The 22,130-nt window shown below is 44.0% G+C and overlaps 1 protein-coding gene across 2 annotated transcripts in view; it reads right to left on the bottom strand.

Annotated features, from left to right (window-relative positions):
* TNFRSF11A (TNF receptor superfamily member 11a) overlaps positions 1-18,736 on the bottom strand; it is a 33,269-nt gene extending 14,533 nt beyond the window's left edge. For both annotated transcript variants that reach the window (XM_035125425.3, XM_035125426.3), the window contains exons 1-4: positions 18,526-18,736; positions 4,404-4,485; positions 1,892-2,017; positions 612-755 (exon numbers count right to left, since the gene is read on the bottom strand). In XM_035125425.3, coding sequence (XP_034981316.3) covers positions 612-755; positions 1,892-2,017; positions 4,404-4,485; positions 18,526-18,588 — 415 coding nt within the window. In that variant the 5' untranslated portion in view covers positions 18,589-18,736. The remainder of the gene's footprint in view (positions 1-611; positions 756-1,891; positions 2,018-4,403; positions 4,486-18,525) is intronic.
* Positions 18,737-22,130: the final 3,394 nt, after the last annotated feature.

Raw genomic sequence — 22,130 nt, 5'->3', positions numbered from 1 at the left:
CAAACCAACTTTAACAAAAATAAAAATAAAAGCAAAGGTGTGCCTTTCCGTGGTAGCAGGACCTGAAACAGAAGCTGCAGCGAAACCTCTGGTTCTGCACAATGGGATTTGTCATACCAGGTCTCTCCATGGTTTTAAGCTTGGTAATGAGTTGCAATTCATTACCAAGCAACTCATTACCAAGCTTAAAACCATGGAGAGACCTGGTATGAACAGAGACATAGGATTCTTATCTCATTATACATGATCAAGCTTTCTTTAGCACCTCAGCCATTGCTTTTTCCTGCAAGACCAATTGCAGTCATTAACAGTCGTTAACAGTCATCAACAGGTTTACCACTCCTATCAGCCCATCGCCCATTCCCATCACCCCACCCCCACCCTCTGACTATACATAAGGGCCTGGTGACTTCTGTTTCAGTGCATGCACACGAAAGCTCATACCTACGACAAACTTACTTGGTCTCTAAGGTGCTACTGGAAGGATTTTTTATTTTTATTTTCACTAGCCCAGTGAGCATCTAAAATAGGCCACTGGCATTTGCAAAAGGCTCTGGGCACAAACTGGACCAAAAGCTCCCAGGGTGCCTCAGCAAAATCAGAAATCTTACTGGGATGCCTGACTCCAGAGCCAAGGGGACATTTTTTGTTTCGCCGGCAGCAGTCGCAGTCTTCATTCCAGTGGTAGCCAGCGATGCAGGCACACTGCCGCTGGTTTGTGCTGTTTCCCGGGTTCACTTCTATCAAAGCTCTTCCTTCGAACAGAACAAAGTGGGGAAGCAGATGGAGGTTAAAGTCATGCTTTCACAGCTTCCTTCGGAGCCCTTAGCCTGACCTCGATCATGTTCTCCCTGAGAACCCTTCCTGGTTGGCAAGAATGGCTTACGCTGGACTGCAAATCACACTCCCTTGTGACTCCTGGTGGGACGCAGAAAGGGCGCAACTGCCTGTTGTGCCCGTGAGTAAGGAACAGGGGAAACCCAAAGCTCTGAATCAACAGAAGGGGAAAACACAGGGAAACAAGTACAAGTGTCAGGGGAGGGGAGTTAGTACGGGTTGGGGTGTGTGGATAATTGGAAGGATGGTCGTAGGAGCTTAGCAGAATGCAGTTTGTTCATGGTCGGTTGCATAAGGGAAGTCCCCCCCAGAGCCCAAGTCCCAGTTAGGCACGCCATCTCTCAGCCTGTTGTGGGAGACTGTGATCGTTGCCAATTAAGTTTCGCAAGCAGGTATAAAGGGGTGTTCACATCCCTTCTCTGCACTCACACAAAAAAGCAAAAGCACAGATTATCTTGCTTTCTCTCTATCTCAGGTCTCCCTCTACCCTTCCAAAAGTCACTTCCCTCACAGATTTCAAAGATCCTACATGGTTAAACACAGCATATAAAGTAAAACAAGGTGGTCCTCTCTACAAGCTTTGGGTCTCTTCTCAGGACATGCTCAGAACCAGCTGAGTTGGTGGTCCTTAGGGAAAGGCCCCTTCCTGGCTGGGCTCCCTTCCTTCTTCTCGGCACCACTGGCGCCCATTAATCATAGGGACATAGGAAGTTGCCTTATACTAAGTCAGACCATAGCACCAACAAGCTCACTATTGTCTCCACAGATTGGCAGCAGCTCTCCTGGGTTTCAGGTTGGGGACATTCCCAGCCCTACTTAGAGAATGCAGAGATCGAACCTGGAACCTTATGCATGCAAAGTACATGCTCTACCACTGAACTACCACTGAACCTTCCTCTTTCGGTTTACAATCTAGTACGGTATGGTATGCTTAACTCTACGGCAAGATAAATAGCACCTACCGTTAACAATCTAGTATTCTTCTACTAAAATGATAACGCAAGTCAAGGACTCAGATCAGAGGCACAGCAATGCCTTCACTAGTTTCCCTTACCTTGGTCACATATTTTATGAAGCGAGCACTTTTCTTCTTCATTCCAGATGTCCATATACTCATTTGGGCCACAGGGCTGGCATATGGTCTCTGAAGTGCGAGTGCATTTGGCAGACATGTACTTTCCTTAAAAGGGCAGGAGAAAAGGCTGGTTACACCTCAGGTTCTGCAATGCTGACAAGCTAGCACTAACAAAGGCTTTTAACTCTGGTGTGAGAATTATTTTCCTCTTCCCAGTAAAGATATTGCTCATCAAAATACTGGAATGAGGGCTGTCAAATCTATTTTGAAAGGACAGCTAAGATCTACAGCAGGGGTCCCCAAACTTAGTCGGCTTTAGGCCGGATGCCCACTGCGGCTATTGCATGGTAGGCCGGAGGGTGGGGGAGCACGCGTGGGGGTGCGGGGCTGTGCGTGCCCATGAGCAAACGCTATTTCTGGCACACTCCCGACCTGGAAAGCGCCGGAAATAGCTTGTGCGCATGTGCAGAAGCCTCCTCTGACCCGGAAGTACACAGGAAATGACGCCTTGCGCGTGCGCACAAGCTATTTCCGTCACTTTTCCGGGTCGGAAGTCGGCAGCCGCAGGCGACGGGGGTCCCCGGGGGTTGCATAAAAGAGACTTGGGGGCTGTATGTGGCCCCCAGGACATAGTCTGGGTACCCCTGATCTACAGCCATGGTGACCCAGGTGGAACCTGCTAAATCAGGATCAGCAGTTGACAGAATGGGGTCAATCATGAGTGGTCAACACGCACAAGTGGATTCTGCAAGATCCACAGGGAGCAGTTTCCACAGCAGCAAATTTTGGCCGGTCACTTCTGAAGCTTACTGGCTTTATGGATTCTATTATTATACAAATTTATAGACTGCTTCCCAGCGACAAGCCATCCAAGCTGTGTTTGATTTAAAAAAACAAAAACAAAGTAAAAACAGAAACACAAGCTCTAAAAACAATAAAATCAATTCAACAATCTCTTTAAAAAATCCACACGCATCAGAATGTAATTTTAAAATAGCACTTGACAATGTAAACTGACGTATATTGTTGATTCTTGGGCTCTGTTTTGATGTCCTGACTACTGGGCCAGCCCTGCCATTTGGTAGGCAGCAGCAGCCAGCTCAGGCAACAGATGCTGGGGGACCGAGAGTCCTGGCATGGTGTCAGGGGTCAAAACTGCATGTGCCTGTCCTATGCTCTCTAATCTAGCTTGCTGTCCTCAGCGGTGGCAGAGAATGCTAGCTAACACGTTGCCAGTGTTGAAGTATGATTCAATTGTCAGGCCAATAATGGACCAATCTCCACTGTTCAACCAGCTAGTTTCAACTATATGACATACCTCCCAGATATCAAGTTGCAACTTGTGGCTGAAATTTTTGGCCCTGGTCTCTGATGTTCAAGAAGAACATTCCACTAAGTTTAGTGGAAATCAAGATGATAGTTTTACAAAATGAAAAGACCTGGTTAGCTGTGGGGACTTAGGCCTGTCATTTCCTGTGAACCACCCTGAGAGTATATGGCAAACAAACAAACAACAACAACAGAGGACAAAGAAACAGGCACCGTCCAAAGTTTTCTTGCATGCCACATAAACCTTAAAACTAAAAGTACCAGGAGGGATATTTTGTGTGAACAGGTGGCCATCTTGGTGGGACTGTGGGGAACTCGGCTCCATCTCTTCACCTCTTCCTTTCTCCATCCCTCCATTCCTTTCACATTACAACTCACCTCCCTCCTCAGCTTTCAACAAACCCTTTCCCCACCACCTTTCCTGTATATCTGTTTCCATTCTCTCCCCACTGTCTATTTTGGCAAGGGAAGGAGTCTCTCAGTGCTACCATTCCTCTGAGAGAGTTCTGCGCAGTTATGGACACCTAAGGGGAAAATCCTGACACATGCATATGAGCCCAGCTTCAATCCACCCAAACAAAATTTCCTGGACAGGCATAGAAATGTAGTCTGCATTCTGTATCAAATGGGAGCACCTCTCAAAAGAAACAAAAAAGGAGCATCTGACATGTTTTTCTTACACCAGTTCTCAATCTTTTTCATATATTTTATTTTGGGGGGGGGGAGAAACAGCTACCTTAATACAGTGGTACCTCTACTTACGAATGTTTCTACTTACGAATGGAGCTCCGTCCGCCATCATGGATGCGGTTTAGATAGGATTTTTTTCTACTTATGATTTTTTTCTCCCAATGCATTCCTATGGGATTCGACTTACATTCGACTTACTTTTTTTTTTACTTACGAATGTGCATTCGGAACGCATTAAATTCGTAAGTAGACGTACCACTGTACTAAGTCGGATCATCAGTCAATGCAGCTCATATTCTACACTGACTAGCAGTGCCACACAAACACACACCAGGGTTTCAGAGAGGACAGGAGCCTTCCCCAGCTTCACCAGATTTAATCTGGGATCTTTTGCATGCAGAGCATGTGCTCCACCACTGAGAGATGGGACCCTCCCCATTTCCTGGAAGAAGCACGTCCTAGTTATGCTTACCTGGCTCACATTTGGTGCAGCATCGTCCAGAAAATTCATATTGATGCTCGCTGCTACAGGGAGGGGTGATTTGTAAGGACAGCTGGAGGACGGGAAAAGAGAGAAATTAGGACACCGTCAGTTAAAGCCCTAATAGTTATGAAATATTTCAAGGCAATCCCAAAGTTTCACATCTGAACGTGGATTCAGTTGGCTGTGACTACGGTTGTGATGTCTCACAGTGATACCATCAGGCAGTAAGATTTAACCGGAGAAGATAACAGCTCAAAACAAACAAACAAATGAATAAAGCTTCATTAACATAGAAAATATATCTACATCATCATTATTATTATTATTATTATTATTATTATTATTATTATTATTATTTGTATGCCACCTGTCCTCTGAAGATCTCAGGGCAGTTCACAAGACCCGTTGCTCATCTTCAGTCACTAAAACTGATACATAATTAAGGTCTCCTACTGCTATGCAGGGGTGCCAACTTGAATAAAAGGGCTGGCACAGTGCAGCCACAGTGGCAGAGCCAAGTGTGTTGTGTTGGGAAACCAGGAGAGCCCCACCCAGGCAGTCCCACTGGCCACTACTGGTTAATTGTCAGGAGTCCAGGTTCCCTGGTTGATATCACAGTAAGCGTAGCTAATTAAAAAGGTGGATTTATTGCAAAAACAAACAGATAGCTCTGGACGGCTCTAACAATGCCTCCGGCACCATTACTCAAGATGACCCTTCTGAAGGCTCCTTTTGGTGTCAACAGAAGATACTGAACTTACAAACCGTATGTCTCTTGTTTTGCTTCCTATCTAGCAGCCCTCCCATTCTCTGACTCTTCGGACTTAGTGGATCAGCTCCCACCTCTTCCTTTTCTGAGAGGCTGTCTCTGAGTTCGTTTGCGCCTGTTTGTGCTTCTGGTGAACTTTGGCTGCATTCTAGCCTGCTCTCAGCTACTGCCTTATCAGCCTCTCCGTCAAGGTCAGGAAGAGCCGAAATCTGCAGCTGCCAGCTCTCCCCTGCCTGACTAACATCAAAGCCTCTCTGTTTCTGGCTGCTTTCTGCAGTTGGCTGCAAACCTTTTCTTGGAGCTGGCTCATTCCTGACTCCAATTTATTAAATTTGTTAGCTGCTTTATTTTACTCATACTGTAGCCCAATATTATAGTGTGTCAGTGGAATGCATTGTCCTATGTTGTTGGGTTTTTTTGAGGGGGGCATAACCCCTTAATATCTACATTCAGTGAAGGGTCAGAATTTGAGCAAACTCATGAATGCATGGAATGTGTATACCATCAGTGTTCCCAGCTTAAGACGTTTCCCCCTTCCCCAGCTCATCAGGCTGAATGGGAAGTCTGGGGCTGTGTGTTAAAGGATGAAGATGTGGCTTGGCCAACTGCATCGCAAGACCTTGAGCAGCACTGATTGGGAAAGGAGGGGAAACCCTCCCCCCACCCACCCACTGCTGACTTCAGTTTTACAAACACACCCTGCTGGGCCATGGCGGAGCCCAAGAGAATCACAGCCAGTCTGCCTTTGCTTCCAGAAGGGTCTTTGCTTGCAAGCAAGGGAGGAGAAGTTTCAGAGACATCCCATTTCACTCCAGGGACTTTTGACACCACATCTGTTTTGTTGTGAGCTTCCCAAATGACTCAACTGCTAGATATGAAACCGCTAGAGATGATAGATAGATGATAGATAGATAGATGGATGATAGATAGATAGATAGATAGATAGATAGATAGATAGATAGATAGATAGATAGATGATAGATAGATATAGATAATTTTAATAATCCTGGGACATGCAGATCAACAAAAAAAATCCAGGTCCAGGTTTCTGATGGTGTGCAAGTTCCACACTCCAATAAAGAAAGAAAGAAAGGAAGGAAGGAAGGAAGGAAGGAAGGAAGGAAGGAAGGAAGGAAGGAAGGAAGGAAGGAAGGAAGGAAGGAAGTCCACGCACAGCAAGATTGTCATTTCCTTTCACTCACCACTAAAGCAAAAGCAATTACCTTCGCAAGAGTTGTTCCTGGGAGTAAAATAGCACAGATGTTCCCAGCTGTGCCAAACCAGAACTTAGGAGGCAGGGTGGTAGAGTACCCCCCCCCAACACACACACCAATAAAAGTTTCATTATAACATGCCAGAAACAAACTGCCTTCAAAAAATGGAATAGCTCTGCTTTGAAACATCCATTGGTGTTTTCATATTGATACCGGCCTTAGCAGTGCTACTTGGTTTCCACCCCTTGGTATGGGAAAATCAGCATTACATGCTGCAACAGGGGGACTGGGATGCATACAAGACAAGCACATCATGTGGCTGCCCACCCCCTTCAAAGAATCAATGTCTAGGGACACTGCAAATAGGTCATAAATTACTGGTGCAGATAATGCTAACTGTCATATTTAGAGAGAACATTAGAGATAAATTTGGTTCCAAGTCCTATTCGCCTGGGTCCCTTGCAACTAAGTATTCGTGTTTACCTATAGATATCACACCTACCGTATTTCCTTTTAATATTCCAAGAAGGAAGCCATTGCAGCAAAACCTGCTCCTTAAAGACTGACAAATATCTTACGGCAAAACTTTGGCATACAAAGTCCATTTCATCAGATGCATCTGATGATGTGGACCCAACCCCATAAAAACTTCTACTGTAATAAAGTTTGTTAGTAATTTTAAGGTGCCACAAGTTTTTCCTTGAAGTTATAACCTCAGTGCAGGAGTCCAGCAGTGAAAAGGGCACAGAGAGTGAGTTGTTGCCCATACATAACTCAATGGAAATCTTCTTATGTACTCAGGACATTGATCAATGACCCCATTTTCCAAGTGGTGACATATCACTCTATGCATGCTTAAACTGTTCATCTCTAGTTCCCGGACAGTACCGGATTTACGTATAAGCTAAACAAGCTATAGCTTAGGGCCCCACTCTCTTGGGGGCCCCAAAAAAAATTTAAGGGGAAAAACTGGGTGTACATTTCCAATATATAAGATAAAAGACAAATAAAACAAAACCTACATACAGCAATAGTGTTTTGTGTTGTGTAGGCTCCTATGTTGTAAGTAATGGGCCCCGCCTGCTAGCCTGCTCCCTAAAACATCACTGGTTTGCTCATTTCTATATCAATTGCTTTGATAAAATACATATATAGTGATGTGCAAATGGCTTTAGATACCTATTAGGCCATAAATTACCATATAGCATAAATTCAACACAGAAAACAGCGACAATTTGTTGTTGACAAAGGACAGCAGGGCATATAAAGGACCCCATTACCTTCAGTAGCTTAGGGCCTCATCAAACCTAAAACCGGCCCTGTTTCCGGACATGTAGTGAGAGGAGAATCGTTCCATGTTTGCATCCCTGGATTTAGCAGTGAATTATAAAGTGTGGTACAGCAATACAGATGAGCCACTTATCAAGTAACCACTTCATAAACTATATGGACCCAAAGACTCGCCAAAAAGTTCATACACAACATGATCATAAAAAGAGTTACTTTCTTCCTTTTCGGCCTCCGCCTGCAGGTTCCTCTTTATGCGAGGCACTTTAGCGGTGACTTCGATGGAGTTTGACAGGGGCAAAGGCCCCAGCTTTAAGGAACAGCATGCAAATCTACAGAAGCACACAGAGCCAAACTTGTAGAGAATAGCAGGAAACCTCTGCATTGTATCCTAAGGTACTTCCTCTTTTTTGAAAAAAAGAGAGAGAAAGTAATAGTAACTCACAACACTCTAACCTTTATAACAGAAGGTTTTTTGTGTGGCCCTGTTTCAGTCACCCCTGCACTTTGCAGCAAGGAGGTTGAGGACAATGGGAGTGCTTTGTTTATCATTCACCTCGCTGATAAGGAGCCAACAGTAAAGCAATAAAAAGCCGATTCCTTCTTTGTACAGTTATGCACAGAAAAGTAAACATCCAGCACTTTCTTATACTGGCATGGTTCCCATCTAGACTCAGTGCTTTACAGTGCAATCTTGAGTAAGCCTCACTGAGTTCGGTGCAATTTACAGCACAATTTTCTATGGGTGATATTCAGGGCTTCTTTCCAGCCGGAACTCACTGGAACTCAGTTCCAATGGCACCTCTCCGATGGGCGCCATTGTCATTCTAAGAGAACAAGGGAGGTGTTCATGGTGAGTTCTGGCACCACTTTTTCTAGAAAAAACAGCACTGGTGGTATTCAATTAGATTTTAATCAGAGCAGCCCCGCAGAAATTAAAGAACGTGACTCAGTTCATCGTAGTCAATTTTCGCTTGCCTCAGTTTCAGACCCCCACATCTTAAATGTAGTTCTTCACATTTCCACATCGGGGAGGGTGATGGTTGGGGAGTGTTGTTTAGCCCAATATATCCTTCAATGTGAGCTTCCTCAGGGTCCGACTCTATCCCCCATGCTGTTCAACATCTACATGAAACCACTGAGTGGCGTCATCTGGAGTTTTGGAGTACGCTGCTGTGAATATGCTGATGCCACCCGGGTCTACTTCTCCTTTTCATCTGCAGGTGAGGCGGGTAGATGTGCTGGCCAGGTGTCTTGCCTTGGTAACGGACTGGATGAGAGCCAACCAACTGAAGCTCAATCCAGATAAGACTGCGGCCCTGTGAATAAGTGGTTCCCAATATCAGATGGACGGGAGGTTGCCTGCTTTGGGTCAGTTTAAACTCGCTCTTCAGAAGCAGGTCCAACTAATGCTTGAGGCTGAGGTGGTCTTGGTGGTACCAAGTGCCTCCCATCAGCTTCGGTTGGTGGCCCAGCTGTGCTCCTATCTGTACAGGGATAGTCTCACTTCGGTTGTCTATGCTTTGGTAACTTAACCACTGAGCCTAGGGCTTGCTGATCAGAAGGTCGGCGGTTCGAATCCCTGTGATGGGGTGAGCTCCCGTTGCTTGGTCCCAGCTCCTGCCAACCTAGCAGTTCGAAAGCACGTCAAAGTGCAAGTAGATAAATAGGAACCGCTACAGCGGGAAGGTAAACGGCGTTTCCATGCGCTGCTCTGGTTTGCCAGAAGCAGCTTTGTCATGCTGGCCACATGACCTGGAAGCTATACGCCGGCTCCCTCGGCCAATAATGCCAGGGAGGCTCACTTGGCACCTTCATTGCATATCTTTAGGTGGTAGGCAAAACCTTTCCCCTTTAAACCAGGCCTTTGGCCTTTAACTATCTGTAACCTTTTGGAAGTAGGTGGGATGTTTTTAACACATCCCCTCACCTTGTTTTTGTTTGTTGTAAGTTGATTTGAGTTTCCTTGGGCAAGGTGAAGCGACTAACACATTTAATAAATAATAATATATATTTTTTACGACTTCATGAACATTCGTCAGCATTTCAGTGCAAATTTTTCCTAATAAGTACATTTTTGCTGAATATGCACATTTTTGCTATTTTCACTCATCTATGCATTTATTTTTGCCCATTTCACCCCAGTGCACACATTTTTATAGATTATTTGGCTTGAGAGCTGCATTACAAAATTCGAAGAAGTGAAAATTTCAAAGGATAGCATTGTTTCAATTCCTGTACTGTTTAACAATGTGTGGGGGTAGGTTCACCTTTAAATGTGAACTGAATTGAATCCCCCCCATACCTAGTTCCATTGCAATACCATGTGCAACATTATCCTAAGCGGTTTGTGCATATCTTTGCCCTTTGCACAATTGCAAAGAATATTTCCACTGTCTTCAATGAGATCGCTCATGTGCATTCACGCACTGCCTATGTGTTTGCAACAGGTTGAGCTAAGAATCCTTGCGGGTCTCAGTCACAGCAAGACAAAGAACAACATTGGCCATACTACATCCCTCTCCTCTCCTCCTTATGCACACTTTATGCACACTTTCTACACACTCTCCATATGTAGTAGAGGAACACATATCCACTCCAAACAAACAGAAACAGAAGAAATGGACAGAATCAGCAAAAGTCATTTAGCTACCTTTAGAGTGGCTTATTTATGATGTTATTGAGCAACCTGATTATAGAAGAAATTGTGTGTCATGGCCTGCTAAAATTGCTTTTCGCTCAAATGACTGTTCAGAGAGAAAGACACATCCTTGGCAGAGGATATAATTGCAGGGGGCCCTTTCTTCTTGTTAGAGACAATGAAACCTGGAAGAGCAACCTAGGGGGTTTCCATGGGCCTTATGACACACAAATTCTGGCCAATAACCCGAGATTATTCTATAGCGATAATCTCATTGTTTTGAAAGCGAACGTTTATTTAAAGTGCGCCCACTGTGTGAAGTTAACCAAAACCATCTGGGATTAGGGGTCATGGCCTGTGTTCAACAGGTGTAACTTAGCTCAAAAACCTGGAACTTATTTTCTTTCTTTTTTTGCAATTAATCATTCAGCAGGACAAATGAGAACCAAAGTTTTCTGTTTAGCACTCTAGATGCAAAGTGACCTTCACTTTTGTTTGTTTTTTAAAATTATATTGAAAGCTGGTTATTTCAGGAACACTTTCACTAAGTCATACTGGGGTGTGTAGAGATCAGTTGTCATTCAAGATACTGAGCCAGATAATTAGTTCAGAGCACAAGAAAGGGTAGTGTTGCTAGTCATTTGTCTTCTCCTGAAAGATTACTGCGCAAGTGTATCTGTGTCTGTGTCCATACAGTATACCTTTTAAAAATGTCCCACACCCCTGCAAGGAAGAATACAACAGCAAATGTTACCAGCCTTGGTTTTCATGTTTCATAATCAACCAGTGGAGGTTGTGTTTTTGGGTGAGGGGAGAGCCATCTCCATTTGTTTGTTTGTTTGAATTTTTAATACAAAACTGAGATATTGCACAATAATGATATTTACCTGATTCATGCTTGCACAAGTAATAAAGAGGCCTTGCACAATACCCCCCCCTTTTAAGTCTGATGTATGTGCCACAATTACAGTCTCCAAGGTGGGATAGACCTTGAATGAACAACTCTTCCTAACCAGTTTGTTGCATGCTGAAGCCATGTTCAAATGCAACCATCTGTGGAAACAGACACACTAATATAATTTGGACCACCAGAAACCAAATGGCTAGATTGTGCTAAGATAAGGAGTGAGTGGAAGTAGGGGTGTAACATTAGATGAAATGTCACCACATATCTAGCTTATTAGATTAAATCCCCATGTTCAGGTGTTATGTATTCAGGGGTCTGTGTTTCCCTAAGCTTGAGTCTGGATTATGAGCCCGTGTTCTGATTCGATACATGATATCCAATCACAGAATATTTCAGGATCTGGGCCACTGCCATTGGCCCTTAAACTCTGAACTATGATTCGCAGCTTGGGAGTTTAGACAGCCAATCATGTTGAGAGTGGGAGTGGCCCAGGTCTTCAGAAATGTATATAAGCAGATGCTTTGCCCCTGTTGTCCAGTTCTGTTAGTTCAATAAAGGTTATTGTTATCACTGTGTCTTGCTTCATGGGAACCCACCCACAATTCAAGGGGATTTTTTTAAAAAAAGAGTATGAGCTGGCATTTTGATGGCAACAATATTGTGTGGACACTACCAAAAAAGAAAAGAAAAAACTTAACATACATAAGGCGTTCAGATTCCATAATCAAACTTAGGAAGTACCCTAAGACTGCAAATAGGGCTGTCGTCCATGCAAAGTCCCAGAAACACCATTTAAAAAGCTTAGGAGCCAATTTGTTGTAAACAGTATATTAAATGTTCTCAAACAGGGCACAGAAGAGCCTCTGTAGCTCCAGAAGTTCACCTCCAGGTCTTTAATTCAAAACAACTCCTAAACCGTGAAGGAAATGGTTTTCGTGATGTCGACTTTCCAATGAGACTTGTAAAACCACATCACAAAATTTCCATCCCATAAAGCAAATACACGGTCAGGAAATGCGAAGAGCTGGAGCAAAATGAAGGGAAAACAATATTTCTGTCTGAAAAACACAAATCTTAAGATTGAAGAGCCTTCTATATGCTGAAGACTGAAATACAAAATGGGATTTTTTTTTAAAAAAAGATGCTCAGGTCCTGTCAATAGTTCCTGGAAAAAGAGAGAGTGGGGTGAGAAAAGGCATTCTATTTCTCTGACCGCTGTGCTTCACCATGTACTTGGCTGACTTTTAAAAAGAGGTAGCCAAAACTACTGGTTGGAGAATTTGCCTGATATCAGCAAACATACGAACAAGAAATATAAATCCACAGAGTCCTTGCTGTGCGACTGGAGATTTGAGGTAGTTAAGACAGTGTCATGCTACTGGCCAATCACTGTCCATAGAGGCAGTTGTTTTACATCTAGAGAAAGGGCCATAGCTCGGTGGTACAAACAGTACATGTACAAAGTCTGCAGCATCTCCAGTTAAAAAAGATGTTGGTAGGAGGGCTAGGAATGCAGCTACCTGAGGCCTTTGAGGATCACTTGCAAATTTGCAAAAACTGAACTAGACAAAGAGGATCCGGAGTCTGACTCAGTATAAGGGAGTGCCATGTATTCATGCAGCATACAAAGAGTGGCACAGTTAACTAATTTTAGACTCTGGATATAGTGGTTTTATGGGAAGTTTTTTCACATAAAGGCACATTATTTCACGTACTTCCAAATGCAGTTAAGCCTGCTGCGCTTGGGGGGGGGGTCCATCTGCTCATTCCTCTGCATAGGGCCCTGGACTTGTGGCCCCAAAGACCTACTCTGATGACGCTATTGAATCCAGAGCCAATGGAAAGGAACACATGAGAAAGCCAGCTTAATACAGGGTGAGTGTTTTAAAAGAGGCCCCGTGGAACATGTGTACTCTGTATCCATGCAGCCTCTTTTAAAGGATTCACCCTGTACTTCTGCCTTAACTGGAAATAAAATGGCCGGTTATACTGGAGCCCTTCCAATTTGCATTGATTTAGCAAGAGTTAAGCATATCCCTCTTGAAAGTTCAGTACAATGCATTTATTACCACAGAAATTAATGGGACTTAAAGCATGCGACACACTCGAGTAAACTCCAATGAACACAGTGGGGCTTACTTCCAAGTAAAAAATGCATGGTGGGGTTGCTCAGTTTTGACTGCATTATGCCTATTATGATGAAGATTTTCATGGCATCTGTAGCTTCTTCCAGCAGCGGAGGATAAATGTTACAGAGTACATAACGTAAGCTTGCTACCAGTTCACCATGGAATTAAAACTGTGCCCACAGAGAACAGGAATATGCATCCAGTCCATATTTAAGGAACCACTATCATAATGTAAAGGACAATGGTTCTAGATCGCACTTGCTATTTCAACAGATTTCCTTCTCTCCCATTGCATTATGAAGTAGATTTAACTGTAACTGCTGTGGATTCTTTTGTAAAAAAAAAAAAAAAAGTGACTTGGTTTAAAACCAATAGTACTTGCATACGGATTCCCCGCCACCCCCCACATGAACCATTTTAGGGCACGGGATGGAAGATAATATTCTCCCTATTCTTCGCAAAATTAGAATGAGGAACTTGTTGCCAGGATGTGGTTGAGGCTAAAGATTTAGCAAGATTCAGAGAGGAAGCAGTGATTTATAGAGCTGATAGAATTATATGCAACTTTAAATGACTAATCCTAATTTGGGGAAGGGATGGAATTCATACATACCGTACCAAAAATTAAAATTAAAATTAAACTAGCTCACCTGGAAGCCCCAGTTCTGTATGCAGTGCGAGCCAATTCAATATGCAAAATAAATTCTATGGTGCAACTTTAGCGTATACCTAGCCCACATTTATTCTGAACCAGCTGCAGGCCTGTTTGGCAGGAAGGGGAGAAAGAGATGGTTCCATACCACAACCACTTCCCAACGGAAGAATAAAAGCAGATCTGCTCCTTGCTCCATTTTCTACCGCAAACTCCATGATTCTTGAGAAGAGGTGATTCCGAATAAATCTTCAACCCATCCCCTCTCCTGCCAACCTATGTTGAGACCACTGACTTGGGCAAGCCCTAGGAAAAAGGAAGGCAGCGGGCTTCCAGATTTACAAGAGAACATTCCGTTGGACTTAATGAAAAGTTGTGCTGTGCATTGAAGATTTCCTTCTTTTCTTCCCCCAACCACTTTTATTTTCATGGGCAAAGCGAGGCCAGCTTTAGCACGACTGCCCCCTGCCACTCCAACACAACCATGGCCTCTAGTCCTGAGAAGCAAGGAATAGTCCCCAAGGCCCAGAAACCATTGAACATGGATTTCCTCCTCCATTTGGCTTCTGCATTTTGTGGGGTGGAGAACCTTCAGGAACATACAGCCTTATCTTCACAAGCCTAGAGGAGAAAGGATACGGCCTGCCTCAATGATGTCCTGGTCCAGGAGTACCAGCTTGAATTTTTTAAAAAATGGGGGGGGGGAGGTAAGCTCTGTTTCATATAACTGATACCAGATGCAGTGCACACATACTATTTGAATGACAATGCCCATCAATGTGCCCCCCCTCAAATATTGTATTGGGGGGTCAAAGGGACCACAGCCCCTAGGAGTTATTTGTCTTGCAGCAAGTTAATTTTCATGGTGTTTCAGAATGGCCTTTACCCCTTAATCTTATACAGTATTAGGGCTCAACCACACTTCCCTTTGTCGTGCTGTTTTCCCCCAGGGAAAAACTGCTCTTTAGTGTTGAATCGGAGCAAATGGCAATTTGGGTTTTCTCTGCTTTGATGTCTGCTCCAATTTAGCAGTAAAGAATTAGTTTTCCCTGGGAAAGGAGCAGCGCAAGGGGAAACTGCATAGAAAGTGTGGATCAAGCAGAAAACCACTGAGCCCTGTGCTTTCTAGGCATGGGACAAGCAGAAGTGTGGATGAGGTATCAGTTTCATGTAATAAACATGCTACTAAGAACTCGCACTAGCTCCAGGTAGCATTCAACCCATGTGCAATTTATAACAGAACAGTCTGCGTTAAACTGTTATACTATACAGTATTAGATATTATGTTGCATTCAGTTTTACGGCTTTATTACCTTGTTTTGTATTCACTTGTTTTTAAGTTCTCTAGCTGGATTCCAATAAAAATATATTATTGGATTGTAAACAAAGAAACAGCCACACTAAATGGCTGTGTTCAGACACAATGCTCAACCATGCTATAGCTGCATTATGAAGGCCAGTAAAAATAGGGTTGCTATATTACCAAAAGTGAAAAATCCAGACAAAGTTGTTGAGCTTTTTTTGGGAACATCTCCCAAAAAAACCAATTCACACACACCCCGCCATATGTCTGGGTTTTCCTGGACATTTTGCCAATCCGGCGAAAATCTGCCAGAATAGCATTCTGCTGCCCGATTCTTGAATAGCAGCCCTAGAAATGAATCTCAGGTTGACATGTTAACCCGCTCCTCCTCTGGCACTATTGTGTGGTGAAAATGGGAAGGTTACACTTTTGTTTTAGATTATAGTTTAGCGTGCTTTCTGAACCCTAAACTACAATCAATCTTTAGCACGGTTGATCGAAATTGCACACAACAATGAAACAAAACCAAAATATTGTCCAAAGTCATAATGTAAATAATGCATAGTTTAGTGTTTTCACACTTCTGAACCAGTTTGGTAAGAGTTGGCTAAGTGCTCTTATCTGCCTCAGTCTCCATTACTGCGCCTGGCGACACTTTGGGACGCATGACCATTAGCAGTTCTCTGGGGTTTCAAGAAGTGCTGGCCCAGATCCAGCTTCACCTGCTGCTGCTGCAGCTGCAATGGCAACAACAGCTGTGGTGTGCCCCTTGGAGGCAGGATCTGCCGTCCCCTCAGCAGGCCCCTCGTATTGCCGCCTCTGTAACAGCCTCTTGGTGAATAGGAAGCGCTGCTGGGGAATAGGAGGTGCAGCTGGTCACCTCCCATCCTTGTTCCCGGTGTAGGTCTTTATTCCACCCCCATCCCCTTGTGCCTGACGTAGAACTTCACGCAGCCCTTCTTCCCTGGTGGAGAGCAGCCATTTTGTGTTTACCTCACGTGCCAAAATGGCTTGTGCCAGCCCTGGTTTCAGGCAGAAATCTCTCCCACCTGGAGATGCCAGGAGTTGAACTGGGGACCTTCTGCATGCAAAGGCCCTTCCCCAATATAAACAAACAAATAAAGTAGATGTGAGGCCCGGTGGTTCAGTGCAATTTTTCTTTTAAAAAAGTAAAGAAAAGAGGTGGTAGAACTCACTATGAACGCCTTCCTCGTTCTCTTAGAATAGCAATGGTGCTCACCTGAGAGGTGCCGGAACATCGAGTTCCAGCTGAAAAAAAGCCCTGTGCATTTATGACAGAGGTGAGATTTAGCCTGGTTACTTCCTGACTCAAAACCACTATGTGAGACTAGCTATATATTGTTATGAACTAGTTTCCCTAAAGAGCTGGGCAATACCACCTGGCAACAAATGGAACTGTACTTAATAGGAGAGCTGAATTAATGCTTTGGTTTCCTTCCGATTTTTTTGTTTCTGTTTTGGATTTTGTGTGCATTTTGCACACCAGGGCTGCTCAATATTCACTGGCTAAATATTGAAAATTGGGGGAAAAAACAACCAAAAACCAACCAAGAAAGATTCACAAGAAAGTATATGATTTGAAGAAATCAAACATTAGGGAGATTTTTATTTTTAACAATACCAACCCTGTTTATAAAAAGCATTTTAATGTTTAAACACGGAGTATAGCTTACAGGATAGTTTCTCAAGGGAAGTGGTGAAAGCCACATCACTGGAGACGTTTCCAGTTTGGAAGAACACGAGCGAAGACAGACTTCAATAGAAAACCACCACTGGGTGAAACTCAATGGGTCAGTTCCAAAACGATTGGAAAACACAAAATATGAGAAATCAGATAGCCGCCCTTTGCTTGAATTCTGCTGCCGGGGTTTGTTTTTTCAGCACATGCAAATTACATCCCTCGATAGCCTTCCTTGCTGGGCTTGCCTATCTCAACAGGGCTGACTGCGGGTGGCTTGTTTGCCTCCCTTACCTTTGGAACTCACTGGAATGGGGACACTGCACTAAGATGATACTTATTTTAGATAAGGAGCCATAAGAAATGGAAAGTATTAAAAACAAGAACTGCAAGCTGTGCTTTGCTGCTGTATCTTAGAAGAGGGCTGCATCCAAGCCACACATTTAAAGCAGCACCCCCCCCAAAAAAAAAGAATTATGGGAACTTTAGCTTGCTAAGGGTGCTGGGAATTATAGTTCTATAAGAGGTAAACTACAGTTCCAAGGATTCATTAGGGGCGGAAATGTGTTTAAATGTATGGTGTGTACACAGTTCATGAGGATGCTAACTGCGGAGGCAGGATCTTGGGTCATATCTGTAGGGGCAGCTTCTCCTTAGAAACCCCCTCCCCTTTGAAGGAATCATACTTTTGCGAGCTTCTGTTGATGAGCTGAAGCTTTCCTCTTTTTAAAATTACATCAGGGTTTATTTTGCGTACGCTCCACTTTCAATTTTGCTGCTTTCCTGTAAATGCACTGTAAATTGTGTTACAGGTAGGTAGCCATGTTGGTCTGCCGTAGTCGAAACAAAATAATAATAAAAATACTTCCAGTAGCACCTTAGAGACCAACTAAGTTTGTCACTGGTATAAGCTTTCATGTGCATGGTATCTGAAGAAGTGTGCATGCACACGAAAGCTCATACCACTGACAAACTTAGTTGGTCTCTAAGGTGCTACTGGAAGGAATTTTTTTATTTTGTAAATTGTGTATTTGTTGTTCTTTTTTTAAAATGGCACTGGTAGTTCCAGAAGAGCAAGATTCTCCTGCTGCATAGACAAGTACCCCCACACTGCAATCACTGTGGCTACCTGTGGCAACTGGAAAACTCAGCCTACTTACTCACATGTTAACACTGTCAAAAATCAATCGGATATGAATGCATTTCAGACAGCAGCATTATTTGGCAGTAATGAGTGTTCTGCTTTCTCTTTTCCAGAAATTCAACGTGTGCAGCAAAGCTCACCCTTCCCCTTCCAAAAATGGACATTGCCCCTTCTGTGCCCCTTTAACATTTTTTAATGTTTGTGAAATTTCATTGATTTTTTTTAATAGAGTGGGGAAGCTATTGCAGAAGCTTTTGAACAGAACGGTAGAACAAATTAAATTCAAACATACCTTGGGCTCCAGGGACTGAAGTACCCACGATATACCCTTGCATCCCTCCTGCCATCCCGCCTTGGAGCCTTACCTGTTGTAGTTCAGTGATGAAAACGGTGAAAACAACAAGCCAGAAGCTTCCTGATACAGCCATATCCAGGGGTGCTTTGCTTGCTGCTGCTGCTGAGCAAGAATAAAGTCCTCCAAACTAAGCCTCAGGCAGAGGCGCATTTAAGTGACTGATTCCTCTCCTTCTGCCTTTCAGCCACAAGGGAAGAGAGCTGGCGAGAGAGAAAGAGACAGCGCACAAGTGAAGGAAACAGAAAGGCCCTCCCCTTCTGGCTGCAGTTCCCACAGCATTTCCTCAGGACTCAACTTGCAGAGTTGCTACTTTCTCTCCTGTGTTTGTGTGTGTGTGTCTGTGTGTGAACTCCCTCCTGGTCCGTTCCTTTTCCTCGCTCCTCCTAATTCAAAACCTTTCGTGGCATTTGTGCTTCGAATCGAACGGTGCCTCGTGTAAGGAAAAGGAATAAGGGGCCCGCCAGAGACATTTTGCGCCGCGAAGCAAAGCAGTTTAAGGCCTCCTCAACCCACAGAAACGCCACATGTCCTAGCACTCAAGTCCAGTCCAGGCTTTTTGGTGTTGGTGCAAAGTAGGAATCTTTCACCCAGCACCTCGATCCAATGACTCTGAGATTAAGAGTCTCAGGCAGGGGTCAGCAACATTTTTCAGCCGTCGACAGGTCCACCGTCCCACAGACCATGTGGTGGGCCGGACTATATTTTTTTTGGGGGGGGGGAATGAACGAATTCCTATGCCCCACAAATAACCCAGAGATGCATTTTAAATAAAAGCACACATTCTACTCCTGTAAAAACACGCTGATTCTCGGACCATCTGCGGGCTGGATTGAGAAGGCAATTGGGCCACATCCTGCCCCCAGGCCTTAGGTTGCCTACCCCTGGTCTCATACTTTATTGACTGAGCTATCCCTCAGGGCTCAGTCCGTGGCGGGAAATGAGTAGGCTTCCTTTCAGAACACTTTAGCTCCAGTGCTGTCAAGCGTAATTTAGCCATCCTTTCCACTAAATCAAATCAAATCTGGTACCTTGCATTCCCGTGGTCTGCTAACGATCTTAATACACTTTGCCTTTTCTAGCTATTGCTACTCCTATTGTCCCTTTCAGGACCATCCCTGAATATGCCAGATATTGGGATGTTATTGTTGTTTAGTCGTTCAGTCGTGTCCGACTCTTCGTGACCCCATGGACCACAGCACACCAGGCACTCCTGTCTTCCACTGCCTCCCGCAGTTTGGTCAAACTCATGTTCGTAGCTTCAAGAACACTGCCCAACCATCTCGTCCTCTTTCGTCCCCTTGTGCCCTCAATCTTTCTCAACATCAGGGTCTTTTCCAGGTAGTCTTCTCTTCTCATGAGCTGGCCAAAGTATTAGACCCTCAGCTTCTTTTATTAATAAAGGACTGTGTGTTGCCAATTAATTTATTGTATTTTTACTACTGCAGGGGAGCCATTTGGATTCTCTGCCTCAAGCACACACGTGTGTACACACAAATCTAGCCTACTTCTGGTCCTAATTAATCTTTACTTGGTGGTTGCCATAAAGGATTTTCTAAAGGCGTCTGCAGCCTGTTGGGTTCAGCTGGCATTCTCTACACTTGCAACAAGCACTTGGATGCTGATAATCAGGTAAAGGCCTTAGGCTTGCTTTGCTTATATTTCTGGGGTCAACCAGTCTATTTTGTGTATGGATCTTTTAAGGAGGCACAATCTCTTCCTCCAGTGCTGTTATCGGCACCGCTTACTGTATAGCTGGAACAATGCTAAGTCTCCTCTTCCCCTTTTTAGTAGTGCAGACAATTCTGTAACGGCAAGGATGTTATTTACTCATGCCTGACTCAGACTATAAATTTGTAATTCCGTCTTCAGCATAACCATGCAGATCCATTCCAGTCGGGTTTCAGGCCCAGTTCAGGCTTCAGGCCCAGCATTAGTCACTCTTGATTGATGAACTCTGTTGGGTGCGAGACACGGGAGAGTGCAGTCCTGTAGGATCTCAACTTCTCAGTGGCTTTTGGCACTATTATGGTGTTCTTCTGGAGTGACTTGGGGAGGTAGGAGCTGGAGGTACCGTGGTACTATTCCTATCTGCAGGTTTGCTGCCAGAAAGCAGCACCATTGTTGCTTGGTTCCATGGCTTTTGGGCTATGGGGGTCTCACAAAGGTCCATTCTATCGCTTATGCTATTTAATATCTACGTGAAACCGCTGGGAGCTGCCATCTGGGGATTTGGAGCATGGCGGCATTAGTATGGCGATGACATGCAGCTCTCTCTCTCTCTCTCTCCGCTCCATCTGAGCCAGGAAGGGTTGTGATGGTGTCAGGATTGGTGCCTGCTAACTTTGGCAGGGATTCTCAAGCTCTTGCAGCCAAGCACTGGCCAGAAAGCCCACACACCATCCTGATAATCTGTCTTGTAAGAAAACGTATGAAACCAATGTTGCTTCTGCTAGAAAATTATGTCTCCCACCCACAACAATGCTAACAATGTACAGGCAAGGGCTTTTTTTCAGCCAGAACTCAGCTCCGGTGCCTCTCAAGTGGGTGCCATCACCATTATAAGAAAACAAGGGAGGAGCTAATGGCGAGTACGGCACCACTTTTCTAGAAAAATAGCACTGAGTACAGGCAACTCCCCACTTGTGTGCAGTTGACATTTGCACGATTTTTGGCACCGCAAGGGAACAGGGTGGGCTACACGCATGTAAAAGGGGAGTTGCCTGTACTGAATTCTTTTAAAAACCAACCACACACACACACACACACAAAATTGCTGCTTAAAACGACTAGATAATCTTTAATTTCTGCTACAGCTATGGAAAATTCAGCAGGAAAATGAATGTTAAGAGCATTCTAGAGATGTAAGAATTGTTCTTGCAACTCAGTTATTTGCTCTAAGAAAATGGCACAACCCAATGTGGCATAAGATAACATTCCACTTAGAGCACCCAGATTGCAACCTGCTTCTGAACATAAATGTTTAGATTAATCATTAACCAGTGCTTGTTAAGACTCTGCTCCAAGTTTCAATACCCTTGGCTTTTGGCCTTTTATTATTTTAAGTGACTTTAATGTTGAGAAAGTTCACTTCTGCTAGGTCTTATTTCTTCCTCCAAGGCAATATTTTAATTTTCATAGTACCATTTAGTCTATGTAGCTACTCCTTTTTCATAAAAGGAAGCTGCATAAAAGCCAGATATGGTCCAGTATACAAGCAAACTCCTTTCAACTGCAGCCATGTTCTGGAGTTCAGAAGGAAATGGTATGCTTTGCGTGCTAAGCTTCCAGATTGGCAGATTGATTCTCCTAGGCCCCAGGAAATATTAGGGTTGAAATCTTGGAGAACTGCTGTCACACAGTACTGAACTTGAAAATGATATTCCTCAGCACAAGGCAGTTTCCTAGGTTCTCTTATGTGGCCCGTGCAACTGCAAACTTCCAATTATGCCCCACCTAATGGTAACTTGGGGATAGCTACTACAGCAATATTCAGTTGCTCCAGACCTTGGACCCACCATTAGCATCTAATATGAGGCCCCTTTTTTATTGTACGTCTATCTCCTCTTTGATCTAGGGTGACCAGGTGCTAAAGCAGACAGGGCTTATGTCCTATTA

This window comes from Zootoca vivipara, chromosome 8 (assembly GCF_965207765.1).
Source record: "Zootoca vivipara chromosome 8, rZooViv2.hap1.1, whole genome shotgun sequence".
Classification (NCBI taxonomy): Eukaryota; Metazoa; Chordata; class Lepidosauria; order Squamata; family Lacertidae; genus Zootoca; species Zootoca vivipara.
The sequence above is the reverse complement of the archived record's forward strand: the minus strand, read 5'-3'. Positions and strand labels throughout refer to the sequence as shown.